The sequence below is a fragment of the Mauremys mutica genome, chromosome 10 (genome assembly GCF_020497125.1).
Source record: "Mauremys mutica isolate MM-2020 ecotype Southern chromosome 10, ASM2049712v1, whole genome shotgun sequence".
Taxonomy (NCBI): Eukaryota; Metazoa; Chordata; order Testudines; family Geoemydidae; genus Mauremys; species Mauremys mutica.
In genome coordinates this window covers 69,032,684-69,053,634 of record NC_059081.1, presented here as the reverse complement: position 1 = coordinate 69,053,634, position 20,951 = coordinate 69,032,684, and the positions used below count along the sequence as shown (strand labels likewise).

At 43.4% G+C, this 20,951-nt stretch overlaps 1 protein-coding gene across 17 annotated transcripts in view; it reads left to right on the top strand.

Annotated features, from left to right (window-relative positions):
* The window catches only part of LRRFIP1 (LRR binding FLII interacting protein 1), a 183,047-nt gene that overhangs the window by 88,026 nt on the left and 74,070 nt on the right, over window positions 1-20,951 (top strand). For 6 of the 17 annotated variants that reach the window (XM_045032208.1, XM_045032212.1, XM_045032197.1 and 3 more), the window contains exons 3-6: window positions 12,249-12,266; window positions 16,769-16,816; window positions 19,647-19,691; window positions 20,211-20,261. The exons of 6 other annotated variants lie outside the window; for them this stretch is intronic. In XM_045032208.1, coding sequence (XP_044888143.1) covers window positions 12,249-12,266; window positions 16,769-16,816; window positions 19,647-19,691; window positions 20,211-20,261 — 162 coding nt within the window. The remainder of the gene's footprint in view (window positions 1-12,248; window positions 12,267-16,768; window positions 16,817-19,646; window positions 19,692-20,210; window positions 20,262-20,951) is intronic. 5 more of the 17 variants (XM_045032206.1, XM_045032205.1, XM_045032196.1 and 2 more) reach the window with 2 other exon arrangements.

The window sequence follows — 20,951 nt, the reverse complement described above, 5'->3', positions numbered from 1 at the left end:
TTAGTGTATAGGATCCCTACAGTGAGTCTAAAAAAATAGGAAATGAGTGCTTTTTTGTTGTTGTTTTTGGGAAAAATACATGTTGCTTTGAGCCTTGGGAGAAGCAATTGGTAAAGTTAATCAAAGAGAAATCTCTATTTTGATAATGAGCAATTGAACTGTCCTGGAGGCTGGCAGCACAGTGGCACCAGAAGAGTTGTATGGATTCTTAGCAGCAGAGAATGAAGTTACCTTAGAAGGAATTTACCAATTGCAGCTGGTGCCAGCTAATAATCCAGGTTAAAGGAGTGAAAAGAAGGGATAAAGAAAGAAAGCCAGGGAATTGGAGGAGAACATGTCTTGAACATTAAGAATGGAGAGTCCACAAGGACTGAAGAAACAAGAAGTTGACTGGAACTCTGAGAGAAATGCCAGCACAATGCAAAACAGAACTAATATGAACTGGAAATGTAGAGGTTGCATAGTCAGTGTCTGAACAGCTCAAAAAACCACACATCCGTGTTATATGGAACACAGACCACAAATTGTTCCTTAAATATAAGGACAATTTAGACATTTGCTTGATAAGCTTTTGAAAGGGAATGCACACATGAAAGGATGGCTAGTGGGACTAAAACAGTTCTATAAACAGTGCATCTTAGACATGAACACCAACCCAAAAATACTAGGCCAGGATGTCTAATTAGCTGAGCACTGGGTAAGCCACAAACCAGAGGCAGAGAGAATGGATAAAGTGATGGGGGCAGGGCAGGACCCAGCTAAATTGCAGATTTTTGATGCACCAGAGAGCAGCAACATTTTAACAGGGGAAGGGTGTGTGTGTGAAATTACATGTATCACAAGTTTAAAGTATGGTAGAGCTATAATCTCTAGAGGTTAGGATCAAATCCATTTGGAGCACTCTGCTTCTCTGATGTAGAAAATAAGCTTCCTCTCCTTTGGGGTGAGGAAATCAGAAACTGAACCCATTAGTACAATATGTAAGAACGTAAGAGCTGCCTAGGTTGGACTATGGTCCATCTTGCCCAGTATCCTGTCTCCTGGAGTGCTCTGTATCAGAGCTTCAGGGGGAGTGTGCAGAACAGGGCAGTTATGGAATGATCCACTCCTGTCTTCCATTCCCAGCTTCGGGTGGTCAGAGGTTTAAGATTGCTATGAGCATGGTGGTGTGACCTGATCATCTTGGCTAATAGTCATTAATGGACTTATCCACAAATAACTTAGGCAGTTCTTTTTTTGAATCCAGTTATACTTTTGGCCACCACAACATCCCGAGGCAGTGAGTTCTACAGGTTGGTTGTGCATTGTGTGTAATGTACAATGCTTATGGTAGTAACTTCATTGCACACACACTTTTAGGAATGTCTTGCTTGTAACCTCATAGACACTTTTACATCCTAGTGGAAAAGGGAGGTACAGATCACTGAAAAATGTTTTGGGGATGGCATGATTTGGGAATGGGCCTAGCATATACCTTTGTTTTGTTTTCTAAAAAAACCCTCAAATAGATGTCAAGAGGGCGAAGCGTAGGGTTAAGGTTCCTAAGGTAACACTTTCACCATCCCTTGGCTAGAATCTTTGTATAAACCATTTTGAGTCCTAGATGGTTGAGAGAGCGCCTGGAGAATACCTTTAAAAAGAAAAACAACAGTCTGATCTTGAGGTATTGTTTAGGAATAAATGGACCTATCCTGGTTTGCATGGTCGAAGTAACCCAGGTGCTAGCCATTGTAAGGGATATGTTTCAAACCTGTGAGCCATGAAGAGGGCAAAAATAAAATAAGGATCTAGAGGTTATACTCACAAGATTGTTTACTGTAGAAATATAACACTCTTGTAAATCTTCGTCACTTAAAGCAGTATAATCCTGTGAAGTTCCAACCTATCATGTTCTGCAGTGTAAACGTACTTTTCAGATTCCTATCCCTACACAGTAACATCATCTTCCTGTTCTTAATTAAGGGTAAAACAGATTTTGATTATGTACATTAAAACATGTCCTGCAAGTGATTTCTTTCTATTGCTGCATACTAGTTATCTGTATAGGCATAGTTTGACTTCTGTATTTGGGTGGGGGGGCAATTCCAGTCAGGCCGATGGGGCTGCCCGTGATGGTGGGGGCCTAATTCCGTACCTGCCTGAGGCTTGCCCTTTGAGGGGGGGGCAGTACCCACCCTACTTCCACACCAAACTACACCCCTGGTTCTCTGCTGTAGGTTTATGGTTCAAAGGAGACACCTTTGGAAAGGATTGAGTGTAAAGCTGCTCTTATCAACGAAATCACCGCTACAACACTTCCGTTCATCAGTGTTTCAGAATGATTCATTTTGACCAGCCACCTAATCTTGGTGAAGTAATTAATTTATTTGTGGCAACTCTTCTTAGATGAGACAGGATTATTGCCCCAGAGACACAAGAAAAATGATTGTTTTACAGCAGCCTGGGTTACATATGGCTTTTGAAGTTGGAGGGGTTAGGCATTGGGCAGTAACAGTCTTGTGGGGAGTAATAAATTTTACATGAATTTTTTTTGCTCTTTGTAATATTTTCCACTTTTTGTTGCATCTTTTTGGTTCAGAGGAGAGGTAAAGGATCCCCAGTTCTTAGTCTAGGGACCAATATAATATCATCCCTGGGGCCCTGGGAGGTAGATAAAGAGCCCTCATCTGTGGCAGATGCCAACATAATTAGTTATATTAGCTATTCATAACAGGCAACAATTGTTTTTCACCCTTCCTAACCCCTTTCTAAACTGTCCTTACTGAGCAGGAGCTGAAGCAGTGTTAGAACCTAAGTGCATTTTTCTACACTTATAGTCGCTGTAGCACTCAGTGAAGACACTACCTGCGCCAACAGGACATCTTCTCCTGTTGGCATAGACACTGCACCTCCCTGAGAGGCAGTAGGTATGTCGATGGGAGAAGCCCTCCAGTCGACATGCACTGTCTATTCCCCTGGAGCGACGTAGTCATACTCACATAAGTTGGTAGTGGAGACCAGGGCTCAGTCTTCTCTCGCACTATGTTGGCATCATTCATACAAACTCTGCCCTTGGTTGTAGCGTTACTGTCAGTCTACCTCCAGGCACTGTACTCTTATGTTCCTTACTGGGAGAAATGACTGCATATGTTCAGGCTCCTGTTTTTAATCAGTACAACAATAACAATTTCTGTAAAGCAGAAGGAATTCCTGAATATACAGCTCAGTTTTTCTGAACAGGGAAGTGCCTAAATCAGAGAGATTACCAGTAACTGAGAGAAAAATGTTTTTTCTAAAAATTTTCTAGGGCTCTAGAATAAATTAAATTCTTATCTCTTGTTTAGAAATACAATATTCTGCAGCAGTGATACAAGACATTAACATTATTCGCAAAACTGCAGAGTTTACAATAATTACTGTAGAATGCTCAGATGTGTTTTACATAGAGGCACATTCTGGTTTCTCCACTGACAAGACTAAATATGTTTTGCTTTTTTTCTAGGGCATACACCTAGATACCACTGTTTAAATTGATAGTATTGTCTGAAGTGAAACGAGAATGGTAATCTCTTCCCATTCTTTCTAAACCTCATCAGAAAATCCCTACATGTCAAATGACACAGCAGAGAACTGTACACATCAACAATCCGCTTGCCTTTGACTAACTCTACTACTGCCATTACTGTCAGGGTGAGGGGGTAGTGTAACACAAAATGCCTTCACTGCTATCTTTCTACGGCTGCAGGACTTTCTTTTCTCACTTTCACATACAAAGCCAAAGGAGGAGGAAAATATATTTACTAGCTACAGCAAAATATTGATATAAACTTTTCTATGGTGTCCTTTCCTAACTGTTTCTTCAGATGTATTTTTGTAAATAAATTAACGAATGTGAAAGACTTGCAATTGCGATTCATTTCCACTAATCCCCTACTGAGTGGGAATTAAGACACTTTCTTTCCTTGCTTGGATTTAATGTCTATAGGTCATGTGACCTGCTGACCCAGATCTGACACTGGGTAAGGAGGAGTCTTGTGATAGCCATCTAAGGCTGGGAAGGTAACAGGCAGTGAGAGACCTACAAGGAAACAAAACTCCTGCTGGCTTGGCCTGGAGGGCAGGGAAGTTTTGGCTGGAATTTGTTTTCCACTTATCTAGGGGAGAGAAACTGCTGTTCCTGTATGAAGATTGGCCTGTAACCAGTTTTGAGACTGCACAGCAGCTAAAAACAGGTACTATGATTCACGGCAGGATTGAAGGGGGAAGATGTGAATGTTATATGTGCACTAATACTGCATCATCCACAGACCTTCCGTCTTGACAATAGTGCTCACCTTTTTTCTGCCCCGGGATTTATCTGTGTGATCATTTTTGTGTAGTAGCAAACATGTGCCGTTTATGTTAAGTGGTACATTTATTTTAGGTGTTGCAGTAACCAAGCCACTGTTAGCACTGTGGGCAATAATAAAGTAGATTTTTTTCGGTATTGAAATATTGTAAATACTAAAGAGTCCTGACTGCTTACAGATCTATTGATAGAAGAAAAAACATCTTTGATTATATAGCTGCAATAGGATATCCCTCTTTGTTTAAAAGTAATGGATAGTTATTGATTATGCTTTTCATTATGGTCGACGTTTATTCCTTTTGTTTAATCTTTCCTATGAAGTCATCTTCTTACTATATAAATTAAATTTTGGGCTTGCTGCAGAGTGCCCCAAAGGCTCCAAATTCTGATAAATCGATTCTCTATTTTAAGGCTAAATTGGAAGCGGGAGGATTAATCTTAATTTATAAAGCAGTCTCTTTCTACTACAGTCGAACCCATTTATCTCGACCTCGGTTAACTTGCCAACCCTATTAAGTCGACGTTTTACAAGTGGAACCACCAAACTCCCTCTTTGTCTTATGGGTTTCTCATCCCTTATGTCGATTCCCCGAACCCTAATATCTCGAGCCCGGCTCCCCGCGTCCCTGACCCACCGCGTCCCCAGCCGCCCGGCTCCCCGCGTCCCCAGCCGCCCGGCTCCCCGCGTCCCCAGCCGCCCGGCTCCCCGCGTCCCCGACCCACTGTGTCCCCAGCCGCCCGTCCCCGCATACCCGGTCCCTGCCCGTCCCCGCCCGGCCCCGCATACCCGGGCCCCTCTTCGCCTGCCGCCCGCCCGACCCGGCTCCGCTTCGCTGCCGCCCGCCCGTCTGCCCGGCTCCGCTTCGCCGCCGCCCGCCCGTCCGCCCGGCTCCACTTCGCCGCCCGCCCGCCCCGGCATACCCGGTCCCTGCCCGTCCCCGCATACCCGGTCCCTGCCCGTCCCCGCCCGCCCGTCCCCGCATACCCGGTCCCCGCCCGTCCCCGCCCGCCCGTCCCCGCATACCCGGTCCCCGCTTCGCCTGCCGCCCGCCCGCCCGGCTCCGCTTCGCCGGTCCCCGCGTCGCTGCCCGCCCGTCCGCCCAGCTCCGCTTCGCCGCCCGCCCGGCCCCGCATACCCGGTCCCTGCCCGGCCCCGCCCGGCCCCGCATACCTGGTCCCCGCTTCGCCTGACGCCCGGCCCCGCCCGGCCCCGCATACCTAGTCCCCGCTTCGCCTGCCGCCCGCCCGCCCAGCTCCGCTTCGCCGCCGGTCCCCGCTTCACCGCCCGCCCGTCCGCCCGGCTCCGCTTCGCCGCCCGCCCGGCCCCGCAGACCCGGTCCCTGCCCGTCCCCGCCCGCCCGCCCGGCCCCGCATACCCGGTCCCTGCCCGGCCCCGCCCGGCCCCGCACACCTGGTCCCTGCTTCGCCTGCCGCCCGCCCGCCCGGCTCCGCTTCGCCGCCCGCCCGTCCGCCCGGCTCCGCTTCGCCGCCCGCCCGCCCCGGCATACCGGTCCCTGCCCGGCCCTGCCCGCCCGCCCCGGCATACCCGGTCCCTGCCCGGCCCTGCCCGCCCGCCCCGGCATACCCGGTCCCTGCCCGTCCCCGCCCGCCCGGCCCCGCATACCCGGTCCCTGCCCGTCCCTGCCCGTCCCCGCCGGCCCGTCCCCGCATACCCGGTCCCTGCCCGTCCCCGCCGGCCCGGCCCCGCATTACCCGGTCCCTGCCCGGCCCCGCCCGCCCGGCCCCGCATACCCGGTCCCTGCCTGTCCCCGCCCGCCCGGCCCCGCTTACCCGGTCCCGCTTCGCCTGCCGCCCGGCCCGCTTACCGGGTCCCGCTTCTTTGGCTGCCCGGCTCCGGGTCCCCATCCCGCTTCGCCGGATCCAGCCACGTGCAGGCACCGCGGTAAGGGGGCAGGGAGGGGGTGTTGGAGAGAGGGCAGGGGAGTTCAGGGGTGGGGGGGTGGATAGGGGTTTATCTCCATCATCGGTTATCTGGACTATTTTTGGCAAACCCCTAGGCCGGCGACATAACAGGGTTCAACTGTACTTTATTAGAAATTCAGGAGGGCTTTTTGAAGGATTTATTAGTTAATATTGGTGTGTTTGAAGTATGTCTTTCAATACAGAAGACTTTTTATTCTACTTTATTTTTAGTTGGGACCTAGTCTTTTAGTTATATGGTGACTTTCCATGTTGTCAGTTGGAGGAGTTCCCACTAATGTTGAGGAGTGAGGGCTCTTTAGGGTCCACCATGTTTTGTTAATTCCAGATTGTATGGTATGAAGGTTGCAGAGATTGAAACCTTAACACAAAAATTCTGTTCTCAGCTAGAAATTGCCTATAAACTCTGGTAGTATACCTATTTCTGTCAGACCTGGATGTAACCACCCTAATCCATGCATTTTCACCTCAAGGATGAACTACTGTAACTCCTGCAAGTTAATGTTATAATGGTTAATCAAAAATCCCATTTTTATAAAATGTAGCAGCCCACTTCTTGATCCAGGCTAGCTGTTGACAGCACATTACATCATTACACTGTGCTCGCCACTGTAACCCCCCCCACTCGTTAACATCTGGGTCCAAATCAAGGCCAAATCATTAATGCCATTAATAAACTGGGTCCAGACTCTGAGACCACGTCTCTAGCTGCAAAATGCTACACTCAGTGAGCACACAAACTTTTCTAATCTAAGTGTGAATATTTTAGGACTCAGAGGCAGAATTTTCTTGGCACTGTCTCCAAACTGTGGAACATCTGCCAGACACCAGAATGTACCCATTCGTGAATGATGTCAGAGCCCAGTGCAAACCTCACCTTTTTCTCAGCAGCCCATGCACAGTCAAAGATTCTGAAGAATGAAGATGACACACAGAGGTACAAGAAAATGAGAATGGTAAAGCAGGGAGAGAGAAAAAACAGGCTAAATAAGACCAATACCTCCTACACCTAACCTGCTTTTTGTGATGATGTTTTGCCAGCTAGATACAGTGAAAGGCAACTGAAAATATGAGAGAAGTGGAAATCTAGTGTTTAGACTGAGCAAGAATGCTTATTAAATGAGCTGTGGGATATTTTAGTTGATTTCCAACCCAGAGGCTCTCCTACTATCCATATTCCAGAACCCACATTCCAGATACCGCCTAGATATTAGACTTATTGGAGCATTGGTTGTCAAAATATTTGCTAGACTTGCCCATTGGGATCAGATTTAAATTCCATCCTTCGCTCACTGAGATTGTAACAAACCCATAAATTCTATAAATAAATCTATAAATTTCTGATGGATTTGCTCCAGACAGCTTTTTGGCAATGAGCATGTGGACCTAAACCACTTCCAGTACCTAGAAGGCTGGCACATTCGTGGGGCAAGCCACCATTAATATCCACAGTACCACCATCTCTGGGTTCGGGTTACCTGTCTCCTATTGATACAGGTTCTGCTTCACTGTTATCTCTGGACTCAGTCATCTTAGTCAGATTCGGAAGTGGGATCTTTTGTGTCCCACAACAGACAGGAAGCTTACTCTCCATCAGAGCCATGGGGTCCCTGGATGTCCCAACAGTGGGGACATTGCAAGGGACAATGGCCTGTGCAACCAGGGGGCCCTCCACTACCAGGTCAGTGGGCATTCTGGACACCCTGGGGTTTCTCTCCCCCAGCTAGGACTTCTCATCCATCTGAGTTGACTTCCTCGAGGGGCACCACAGACAATGTTCTCCAGTGCCGTAGCAACTTAGAAGCTACTCAGTTTCTCCACTGCAAGAGGCAGACCAGCCATTGCCTCAGTATCCTGGTGCGTCCTCTTCCTCATCACGAGATGAGGTGGTAAAGATAGTGAGCGATTCTCCACCAGAGGATTACAAAGCTCACCAAAAACTGCTTAAAAGGGTGCCCTTGTTTTTAGATATTCAAGCGGAAGAGGTCTGTGAGAAATTTCACAGGCTAGTGGACATTTTGGCTTCTGTGGGAACCTCCAGAGTGGCACTTCCTATTAATGAAGCAATTCTGCAGCCAGTTAAAATGCTTTGGCAGACCCCATCTTCTGTCCTGCCTATGACACAATGGACAGAGATGAGATACTATGTCCCTCTTAAGGGCTTTGACTATATCTAGTCTCACCCACCCCCAGGCTCTTTGGTGGTGGCAGCAGCTAGTGAGCAGGAGAGGCAGAGTCACCAAGTGTCAGTGCCGAATAGTAAGGAATCAAAGAGGCTGGACCTGTTTGGTTGTAAACTTTTACTTGACCAGGAGGTCTACAGCTATGATTTTCTAACCAGCGAGTTTTCCTGAATTGCTACGACTTTGCCCTGTGGCAGTTTCTCCCAACCTTGGGACGCCGCTTGTGTAGGGAAAGCCCCTGGCGGGCCGGGCCGGTTTGTGTACCTGCCGCGTCTGCAGGTCCAGTTGATCATGGCTCCCACTAGCCACGGTTCGCTGCTCCAGGCCAATGGGAGCTGTTGGAACCAGCGCGGGCCGAGGGACGTACTGGCCACTGCTTCCAGCAGCTCCCATTGGCCTGGAGCAGCGAACCGCAGCCAGTGGGAGCCACGATTGGCCGGACCTGTGGACGTGGCAGGTAAACAAACCGACCTGGCCCACCTGGGGCTTTCCCTACACAAGCGGCGTCCCAAGTTTGGGAAACACTGCCCTATGGGAAGAGATCATAACAACGCTGGTTATTGACCCTGTTAGTATTGTTAGTGAGGCCTCTTCTACCACTCCCATTAGATTCAGACATGATTTCTCAGGACTATGACTGTCTTCTCCATTCCAATCTGCAGGCCATCAGCTTGACAGCATGGATACTTCAAGGCTAGCCCCACTAGAAATGACTTACTTGAAAAATGTTCAGGAGATGCTTCTGAACAGCAGAAAACCTTGAACTAGGCATACTTACCTGGCCAAATGGAAATGCTGTTTTATCTGGTCTCAGCAGAGAAGTCTCTCTCCAGGGCAGGCTTCCATTAACCACATTTTGGCACCTCCAACAGTAGTGCCTTGACAGTTAGTTCCATTAAAGTACATTTGTGATTGTAATGTTCCACTCTGCAGTGAGTAGTTATGGAGTTGAAAAAAATGATTTACTATCAGATTTCTAAAATGATTGGACAGATTATTTCTTCTGGTACAAGAACCCCATGGGATCTCAACCTCATGCTAACAAAATTAACGGGGCCTTCCTTTGAACTTCTTACGACTTGCCTCCTATGCCACTTCTCTATGAAAATGGTGTTTCTGGTGCAATAACCTCAGCAAAGAGAGTGGGTAAATTGGGTGCCTTGGTTTCAGAACTCTTTACATGTTTTTTCATAAGGATAACGTTTACCTCCACCATTGCCCAAAATTCTTGACAAAGGTAGTTTTCAATTTCTACATTAATGAGGCAATTTATTTATCAGTATTTTCCAAGAATCCTCATGTGCATGCAGATGAGCAGAAGTTTCATTCACTGGATGTGAGAAGAGCACTGGCCTTCTACTTGGACTGTGCCCGACCCTTTACTAAGTTATTTGTTGCAGTTGTGGACATCATGAAAAGCAAACTGGTTTCCATGCTGGACTTCCTTCTGATTTTCTCTTGCATTTGTTTGTGCTGCTAGTTAGCTAATGTCACACTACCCCTAAAGCATCAGCTCATTTGACCACAGCTCAAGTACCTATTCTAAACCTTTGCAAAGCAGAATTATGGTCATTAGGGTACACGCTTTTGCTGCTCATTATGCCATTTCCCATCAGTCCAGGAAGAATGTTATTTTTTTGGACATTTGTTCTACCAACACTGTTCAGATAGACTGCAAACCTGCCTCAATGTTGTTCTACTTGTGTGTCACCTACAGTGGATAAGACATGCAGTCACTTGGAGAAAAAATGGTTACCTACCTTTTTCATAACTGTTGTTCTTTGAGATGTGTTGCATATGTCCATTCCACAACCTGAACTCCTTTCCTTTCTCTTGGAGTTTAAGAAGAACCTGAAGGAGATTGAGGGGTGGCTCTGCTCTCTTATACCGGCATGCAGTGGCGCATGACGATATCACTCAAGTCACCCCAGTGGGTACCACTGAGGGGAAGAAGTTCTCCAACAACGGTGCACAAGGTGCACGCTCAACTACAATGGAATGGACATGGGCAACACATGTAGAAGAATAACGGTTTTGGAAAGGTAGATAAAACTTTTATGCTCTTCACTTCTGTTGAACACTGACATTAGTACTTAAACAAAGTGTTTCTCCCTTAAAGCTTACCTTTTTCTTCCTAATTAATTTTGAAGTTATAATGCTGAAATATTAACTAATTCCAAAGCAGCAGACTGGCATCAATACAGTAGCATAATGTCACAAAGATACAAAAGTTGGTTGGTTAGCTGTGTGGGGAAGACCTATGTCCCAATTATTCCCTCTGCATCTGTGCTCAGAGCTAATACTTTGGAGGCATTAACACAGACTCTGTAGCTGCCCTTCACCATCACCCTGAGGGGAAATTTTGCACAGGCATAGCCTGTGAGATGGGATGCCTAAAGAAATGCTGTGGAGATCCTGGGTCTCTGAGTATCTCAAAATTCACTGATTTAAGGGGACTGAGTACTTGTCCATTCCATAGCTGGACCAACCCGGCTCCCCACTCTGCACTGAATAATGAAGAGGAAATTCAGAGTTGAAACTGATTTGTATTCCGCTTGTGCCCCCTAGTTTCAGAAGTGATAGGATTTATTCAATATCTGTGAATCTTCAACAAAAAAAATAGATGTTAGGTAAAATTAATGATTGATTGGCATTCCTGCTATACTGGAGAATTAAGAGCTTCCTTAATTGACCAGAACTCTCAATTCTCTACATGTACAACAGAATGCATCTATTTTCCAGTCCTCCATGGTTCAGTGTTTTTCCTACTGTTTATCTGTTTAATACAAAAACTGCTTATTGCTTAGAGGTACTAATACCAATTCAAAAGGAAACTTGTTCCATTCTCTACACTTTTCTGTCTCTTTCAATACAAACACACTATCGTCATTAGTCTAAAAACTAAAGTAAATTCTTATAGTCAGTAAACTAACTAGAGAAGAGAGCAGGTGGGTAATTTTTTTGGTGTACTATTCAAACTGTTAGTAACAAATTAGGCAACAGTTTTGTTAGTAGCAGCAGTGCAGTCGTTAATGGCTGCAGATGTGCACTTTCAATCTGATCATTGGAGGCCTATTAACAATTACAATTAAAAGCTGGGCAGAGGAAGGAGGAACACAGTTGGAAGTATTTGGGTTTACCTACAGGCTTTTGAGCAGTAATGTTAATCCTAGCCAACAGCTGGCACATTTTCTGTGTAACTGATAGATTGAAAATTGTACTTGATAATGCAGTTTCCTACTAGTTATTAAAATATCATTGCTGCTCCTTAGCTAAGTATAACCCAGAAACAAAGTGGAGGATTACTAAGGGCTGACAGATTAATCTACAGCTAATGCATAATTGTCCTCTTGGATAGATATTTGGGTATCCACCATTTTGGAGGGAGGGTGGAATAGGCAAGTGGTGCAAATCCAATTCTCATCATCTGATCTTTGAAATGAAAGAATCTTGCCACAGACTCAATGTAAAGCTTGAGAAATGTTTTTACAAGTTAACATGCAGCTACATCTGTTTCTGTATTATAGTATCAAGTGGGTGTAAAGTCAGGAAGAGCATAATTTGACTAAGATCAATATGATGGGGGGCTGGAGAGAGAAAGCAGGGAAGTTTAATTTTGCAGAGGTTTTCTGGATTTTAATTATGGCTTATTTCTGTATTCACACTTTACTGTATGTACTATATAAACAACCTTTTCCCTTTACAGTAGGTTCTAAATTTGTATTGCTATTTATTAATTTATTCATGCAAGCGTTTTTTCTTTCCCAATTTCTTTCCTCTTCCCCTTTTTCCTGTAGATCTATCAGGTCCAAAAGGTAGGGTTTGTCTGGTCGCTTGTGTTATGATTTGCATGCATTTCTTTGTCACATCAGGGGCCTTGATACCATTTCAGAAATAAAAGCTCTCAAGAATGCATGGTACGCAGCAGGTTTTTTCTGTGTGGAACTATCCTTAACTATTATGTGATCTCCATACCCTAACTGTCCCTCCTTTACCCCAGCTCTGAGAGTTGTGCTGGTAGTTAAGAAAATAATGTGCTTAGTCAAACATTTTAAAACAACCCTCTCCTCTGTCAAACACTCTTTTTAACTTCAGTATCTTTCTAGCTCACATCTCATAATTTCAAGTTATTCCCTCCTGCTGATTTTCATGTAAATGGTCAGCGTAGTCAGCGAAAGATTAATTTGACAAATCAGGCATAATGTGAAACTATATGGTGGCTTCATGTGTCATAAACTGGAACCTCACAATGTTTGTGGAATGAATGCAAAAATTACAATTTTTAATGTTTATAATGGTAGTTACTGATCATCAGCCAATCTTCATGTTATGTCAAAATCTCAAGCTGTACAATACTTGCTGTGCATGAACTGTATAGCACCTAAACGGAAAAATTGGTTAAAAAAATACTTAGTTATCATGATATCTTGGGGAAGAAGGAAACCCAAGACTATATAAACCTGCTGTCATCCACCTTATTTAATAAATGGCCTTTCTGAGACTGTTACCTTTCATTGCACCGTAAGTGTCTTCTGAAAATCAAACTCTGGTTTGCTTTGACCTGTCACTCCAGTAACCTTTGTTGCATGTTTCACTGACTGACCATGTAGTAAAGTCACTTGCATCCGAAGAAGTGGGTATTCACCCACGAAAGCTCATGCTGCAAAACGTCTGTTAGTCTATAAGGTGCCACAGGATTCTTTGCTGCTTTTACAGATCCAGACTAACACGGCTACCCCTCTGATACATGTAGTGTAGGGTTCTGAAAGTGCTGTTATACTTACTTTTCAGAGTATGTTAAACAGATCACATCAATAAGAAAGTGTCGATCTGTTCAGAGTAATAGCTTGATTACTTCAGTGGCAAAAATAAATGTTAATCTCATTATCCTTGCCGAACCAACTCTGTTTTGGGAGAGCAAGTTGAATTCAGCTTCTGTCTTCACGTCAACAGAGTTGTTAAGTAAGTCCCAATTATGGGATCAAATGTAACCCTTAGACCTGGTCTACACTAAGGGGGGGGGTCGAACTAAGGTATGCAAGTTCAGCTACGCGAATAGCGTAGCTGAACTCGAAGTACCCTAGTTCGAACTACTCACCCGTCCAGACGCCGCGGGATCGAAGTCCGCGGATCCAAGGTCAACTCTGCCACCGCCATTCGCGGTGGTGGAGTTCCGGAGTCGACCGGAGCGCGTGGGGAGTTTGAACTATCGCGTCTTGATTAGACGCGATAGTTCGAACTCCGAGAAGTCGAACTCTCCGCGTCAACCCGCGCGGTAAGTATAGACCTACCCTTAGTTACACTACGTATGTACATCCCCATTGGAGGCATTCTGATTGTGTAGCTAGAACAAGGTAAAATTTGGCCTTCAGAATCATTACTACGTGAACCAGGAATTACCTAGTTTAACTTTCAAATCCCATTTTTAGTGTTTTAAAAGCTGCCAGTTAGTTTTTTCTAAATCTTATAAATGGAGTAAACTTGATCTGAAATCACTGGCAGATGTTAAAACTGGAACCTCACAATGCTATTTAATGTCACTTTTCTGACTAGAACAGCACTTGAAGCTCGCAATAGCATACTAACTACAAAGATCAAATGAATGGGTGAACATAATTTTTCTTCTTGAAAATGTCCTAGAATTACTTACCATTTGTAAGAGAAATCTGCAGGGAAACTAGATAATAGCTTTGAATACTTGAAGAAAGAGACTTGACGTAGTTGGTTTGGCAAATGTCTGTAATACTTTCACATATTTAAAAGACTACCAAATATTTTCAGTCAATATGAGGTGATCATGTTTATATCAAAGCATTTTAGAAATTAAAGAATAGAACCTCTAAGGCACTCAGTAGCCTTTCTTTCACCAATGGTATTAAACCTTGTAGCGTTTAATACCATTAAAGGAAGGGGAGGCACAAAGGAGAACTGTAAAACTGCCCCGAGGTATATTTGAGAAACATTGAAATCTTCTATGGATATCTCCTTGTCCTTGTTCACAAGTCTGAATTCAGAAGGCCAGGTCACAAACAGTAGGATTAAGTGTGCAGAAAGCATGGTTCACAAAACCTTGAGCATATTGTTAATTTTATTTATAAAAGCTTCTTATACAAACACAGTGGGTTGGGTTTTTTATTTTCATGGAATTTTTAGGTTTGAATTGCATCATTTAAATCAATCTGGATACCAGACAAAATTCCAAGCAAATTGTTTTGGAGATAATGTGCCGTTTTAATCAGTTTACCTGTCCTGAATATTACAAAGCAAAATGTTTAAGTTTTGCCAGACAGGACTCTGCAGTTGTCTAAACCAGTGCATTTATTTACAGGATTGGGACCTTGCGTTTATATTTAATTTTGGGGTAGATTATCATATATATTACATTTCTACCTCAGCACTTGTGATGAGACGCATAAAGCTTGTAACCATGGTCAGTTACTGAAGAAAGCACAAGAAGAAGTACAAAAGAAATGTATTAAGCCCTACCTTGAAGTACGCTTTGGATTCTTATTTCTTTCTGGCTAAGTAGTGTATGAGCATTGCAAAAGGTTTGTGACCCCATGCTTAAATGCTTTGTGGAAAAGAGAAGCAATAACTTGTGTGCCAGATTTTAAACATGCAAGTAAATTACCCTGCTGAATAAGAGTCTTTTTCTTTGTGTTCTAGAATCATGATTACATAATGCTTTTAAAAATATAAAGCACTAAATAAATGCTCTTATTTTTTAATTATTTAAAAAATGTTTGATTTAAATGGCAGACACTGCTTTTGGAAGCTCATATTCTAATATTTTTCATACTTGTATAAGAATGCAGTAAGCATCCATCCACTCATTCTCAATTGTTCCTCCAAGCCAATGATATCTATCAAGTTAATTATGTGGTTTTGTCTGCCCAGATTCTTCTAACTGAGCAGTGATGTTTATGATCTCCTTTGAAAAGCATTGCATTTCTCTTTCTGGGGGAGGGGGTCTCACCAGATCACCCCCTTTGGTTTGAAGGCACAGTTAGGCGAGATGTTTGTAATCTGAGCGAATTAGACAAGGGAAGCCAACAAATGTGTCTCTTTCACCAAGTTTTCTCATAAGCAGATTGTTTTAGGAAGTAAGGAAGTAAGTTGATGCTAAACGCTGAGTATACCATAAAGACTTCCAGTTCTTGAATGTTTAACTTAAATGTTATGAGATCTAAACAAAACAATTCTGTCTCACTCTCAAAGGCACTTCCAACAATGCAGGTACAGGCAAAGATTAGATGTGGGCTTATTTACAATATGAATCTTTTTGAGGAGAATATTAGTCAAATAAATTGTTCTGATGTGCATCTTCCTCCTAAATAGGAACTATCTGTGCTATTACTCCTCGTTTCCAGTGATTCTTCTTTATAGCAGTAATTCTTTAATTTTGTTTTAACTTTCACAAAAGTAGTCATACTATTTTGTGTTAAGTAGACTTTCATTAAACCTCCAAAATAGAGCTTTTAATACAGTGTGTATATGGGAAGAAAAAACCTGAAATTGTTAGTTTACTGAACTCTAAAGCACTTCTTGTCTAATCCAATCACAAAATCAGTAGGGTTATTCCAGGGTTGTTATGCAAAGAAACTATGAACCAAGGAACTGAAGGCTTTCTTCCTGGAATGCATATGTGATATTTGGTACTGAGTGGGTGTGGGCTTTCCAGACCTTACCCTCCACCTTTTGTGGTTCTGCACATCCTAAACTGTACTGCAGGTTCCTTATAATGTGTAACCTCTCACCATTCATGATATTGTACCACTTTCATGATGATGGAAGTCGTGGAAAAGCCTATCACATTTTGAAAAGGATCTTTTAAGAATTGTTCATTTTCATAAGAATACATGGAGATTAATGCTAAGTTAATCACTTTGTCTTCCTTCCAAGTGTACAAATCCATGGTTTGATGGAACTTTTCATCCTGAAAGTGTTATGTTCAGATCCCTTGTAACAAGTCTTGACTGAACTAGGTCAGGAACCCAAGGCTCATTACACCCTTTCTCACTCCTTTCCCCATAGCTTTACTTATGATTGTCTGGTTTAAAAACAAAGCATAACACTTTTCTTCTTTACAAGGAAGCTTGTTTCAGGCATGCGCTGCTTTTCATACTGGCATCAAGGAGCTGAGTCACACTCTGCAATTTGCAGCTTTGCACTGGCATGTTTTGTCTAATCCTTGAGCGTGCATGTTTCAGTGTGAGAGATGGACTATGCAGCTCGGCAGAACCATGGCAATGCATGTCTCAAAGTTCAGTGCTTATCTTTCGCATCTAAATTCTGTTTTTCCCTTTTCTGTCTATAGAAATATTATGGTCTGGATACAAAGTGGGGTGACATCGAGCAGTGGATGGTAGGCCTTGACCAACAAAGCTAAAAATAATTTTAACATTGAAATCTTGTACAGCTTACAATTTTCCGTGGGACCAGGTATATTGCTATATTTGAAGAATTAATTTCCAATCTTATGAAGACTGTTTTGAACTCTGCATCTGGAGTATTGCTTACATGTGTTTTTGTTTGTAGTCAGTTTGAAGGGTCTAATATATAGGATGTGATGATAGAAGCTGTTCTGTTTCACAAAGCTCTGTTCCCAAACTGTTAAAACTGATTGGAATTAAAACACATTACAATTATTGCTGGCATTAGCAATAGGATATAACTTTTTTTTGGTCTGATTTTTTGTGATAGTTTGAGTTCTCAATGTCTAAGTTGAATAAATACTTAAACCTTGTGTGGGTTGTAGCCAGGGACTTCCAGACATTTTTGCCTTGACCCTGTGATCCTCTTCAACTGTACAATGTAGTTAGAAGGGCAAACACCAACATTAATGCTCTTACATTACTCTTGTGATGTTCCCGCTCCCATTAGTTGTGAAATCTAACTTCCTAGCTTTCACTATGTAGTAAGCCATCAAACATAGATTAGCCTCTCAAGAATATTTGACTGTCCATTGGTCATAACATAAGATTGAAATAGTTGCTAACAATGGATTTCTTGATTTTAAAGCACACACAAAAATTGACCTGGAAAAAATGTTTTTTTTCTGATAACTAAAATAGTTGCTAAAACAGACCAGATTTGGTTTCAAATGTATTTATTTCAGTTTTTAAAAAGAAATTATTCTTTGATCCTTAGTTTATAAAGCCTTTCATTAGTTAGGGACTGGAGGCAGGGCTGTTGTTCCAGGCTGGTCTTTTTGGGAACCCCTGACCTGGTAACATGAGTTAGTTTTTGGAAGTTGTTGGCTTGATTCTTGGAACTCTGATCCCTTTCCCCTGTCCCCACAGCCACACACACACTTTCTTGGTTTACACTCCCACCCTTGTCAAGGTGACTTACCATCCAGACAAGGTGAAATTCCTCATTGAGTTTGAGGCCAAAAGGGACGACCAGATCATTTAGTCTGGTCTCCTGCACATCACAGGCCACAAACTCTCCCCCCCCCCCCCCGTTACCCTTGTGTTTAACCTACTGACCTGGATTAGATTCAAGTATTACAGCCCTCAGGAGACTAAACTGTTCTGTACCACAAGCAGAGAATAGAAGGGTCTGAAGTGCACCAGTGCCCAAGGCCTTGGCAAATGTAGGGAATTGATTTAGTGTTTTATATCCAGAGGATCCTAGCAGGTGACCCCTACCCATGCTGCACAAAGGCAAAAAAAAAACCAAGGTCCCTGTCTGTCTGACCTGGGGAAAATTCCTTCATCACACTGAAAATGGTGATTAGTATGAGCATGAGAGCAAGACCCACCTGCCAAACCTGATGATACTCCCTTGAGAGCTCACAAGTCAGCCTTTGTCACTTCAAAACCTTGAATGCTGTCCGCAGAGAGAGCGAGAGCTCGCTATCTCTAGTGCTTCCCAAATCCAGAACTTAGTTTTGTTGGGCAGAGCGCTAACTACAGAATATTGAAGCTTGCTTGAAAACGAACACATTTAAACTCGCCTCTGGCAAATATAGTTGTACAACATGTAAGTTTATTTTGCATTCCACTTTTTAGCCATTGCTAAATAGTGTTAAAACTATTTTGTTGAAGTTTAGTGCATCCTACCACATTGTCAGTGTTCAAAGTTCCCATACAAGGCAATGTATAATATAGCCCAGTGATTGGAAGTAGGATACAGATTTTTTTTAGCTTGTTAGCAAAGGCCATGTATTTCAGTGAAACCCACAATAAAAGGTGGACTGCCTTCTCATTTTTACAGGGTAGAGAATGTCATTCAAATTGTGTAAGACTTCTTTCTGAGGGGGGATATAGGCTAGAAAGCTTTCTTTTAAAAAGAGCTGTAGCTACAGGCTCTCAGATCCATTAGGGTAGTAAATTTAACTGTCTTAATCAGTGTGTTTGCACTGTGAATGTCTAGGTACTAATAAGAGCCACAAGCAGAAACTTCTGTTGGTGAATGAGACAAGCTTTTGAGCTCTTCTTAGGGTCCCCGGGGAGCTCAGAAGCTTGTCTCCATAGGCACCGACTCCATGGGTGCTACAGGTGTGGAGCACCCATGGGGGGTGGTAGAAGGTGAGTGCAGCGCATCCACCAGCAACCCCCCTGTCAGTGCCTCCTCTCCCTCCAGTGTCTCCCACTGGCTGGTGGCCCCGCTGATCAGCGCCTCCCCCTCCCTCCCAGTGCCTCTCGCCTGCCGTGGAAGGCAGGACGCTAAGGGGGTGGCGGCAGAAAGAGGCAGGGCGTGGATGGGGCGGGGCCTTGGGGAAGGGATAGAGTAGAGATTGGGGCCTGGGACAGAGCTGGAGGGGAGCAACTGCCAGCACATTAGAAAGTTGACACGTATACTTGTCTCTTTCACCAACAGAAGTTGGTTCAACTAAAATATTACCTCACCTACAATGTCACTCTCATATCCTGGGACCAACATGGCCACAACTACACTAGGTACAAATAAAGAAAACAATGCCTATAACTTGCCATTGTATTTTAGAAATATATAGTAGTGAAGAATGGCCTGGGATGAAGGAAGGATGACAGGTGTAGGGAAATAGAAAGCTCTAATTCTTTCCCTCAGTTACAGTAGTGCATCATCTGTCATTATCAGATTAAACCTTGCTAAATCCAGCTTCCTTCTCAACCCTGCTGAGGTTTCATTTTTTCTTACTGAAGGCTTTGTTTTACTATTTCTGTGCTTTCAACATTTCACTCTTATTTTCTCTGCTGCTTTGATAGGAAGACAGTGAGCGTTATTCTCGTAGATCCAGAAGAAATGCCTCGGTTAGTATTTTCTTTTGTGCCTTCTTCATACATATTTACATACGTCACTTCCAGCACACTGGCAGTGTATCTTTTAAAAACAAATGTATTTACTGTTAATTTGGGCCAATACTTCATGCCTCTCTGCAAAGAATTCTGGGGAGTTTTTGCAAATTAAAATCCAACTCTTTTGCACAAGAGAACAATTAACCTGTTTGTTTTGCATGACCTAGGCATGGCACAAAGAGGAGTTGTACAAGCTCCTAACCTGTTCAGCCTGTAGGGGAATGCTTTAGAACTTCCTTTGGACCATTTTCAGGCAATACAATGTCTGATGTGGCTCTGTTCTATTTACTCTCATGTTTGTCATCTAATATAAATGAAACATATGTACTGGGTAAGCCTTTTTTTAAGGTGTTTAGCACCAAATCTTTTCCTCCCTCTAGCTTCTGTTTCATTGATTCTATCATTTCTTGTTTCATTGCTTGTTATCTGTTTTCTTTTAATTGTTTCTTGTCTCCTACACTTTCTCTTCAATAGGCTTCAGATGAAGATGAGCGCATGTCAGTGGGTAGCCGTGGAAGCCTGAGGGTTAGTAACTTGTACAATTAAGTGCATGAATTTTTTTATTGATGTTGTTGTTCTCCCACATCTTGCAACAAGTTCCTCTGCACCCTGATAATTTCTTGTTTCCCAAACCTCCCAGTTTTCCTACATTGTAACCTTATACTTGAGGCTTACATTGAAGCCAACAGTTCCTTCATCCAAGGAGAACTGTATAGGTGTGTCAGTTTCATAGACATTCAATTGTAAATATGAATAGAAGTAAAGAATAGCATTCCGTAGAGATTTTTTTTCTGCTGAATACTCTCTCCACTAATCACCGGGGGAGGTATTTAATCAAGATGTGGGTCTACAGAATTTCCTCTTGCATGGATCTTTTTAAGCTGTTCCAGTGTTAGTGACCATATGGAGCAGTCTGAGAAATGATGCAGCATTCACTCGGTTAGGAACTAAATGTAAATCAGCTGATGGAAAGCACATCAGTTCAGTGTTACTGTGAATCAGTATTAACACTGTTTTTAGCTGGTCTTTTTAAATAGCTTGGAGATCCAGGTGACTTCTTCCTCAAAGCTGGCCTTATTGAGATGTTTGGAGCCTGTCTCCTCCCAGAAATGAGACTGGGCACTACAGAAGGATCACTTGTGCCTGTGTAGTGAGCACAGGAGCTCACAGCCACTTAGGTGTAATCTATATGAGATAAATTCACCATTTAAGAAC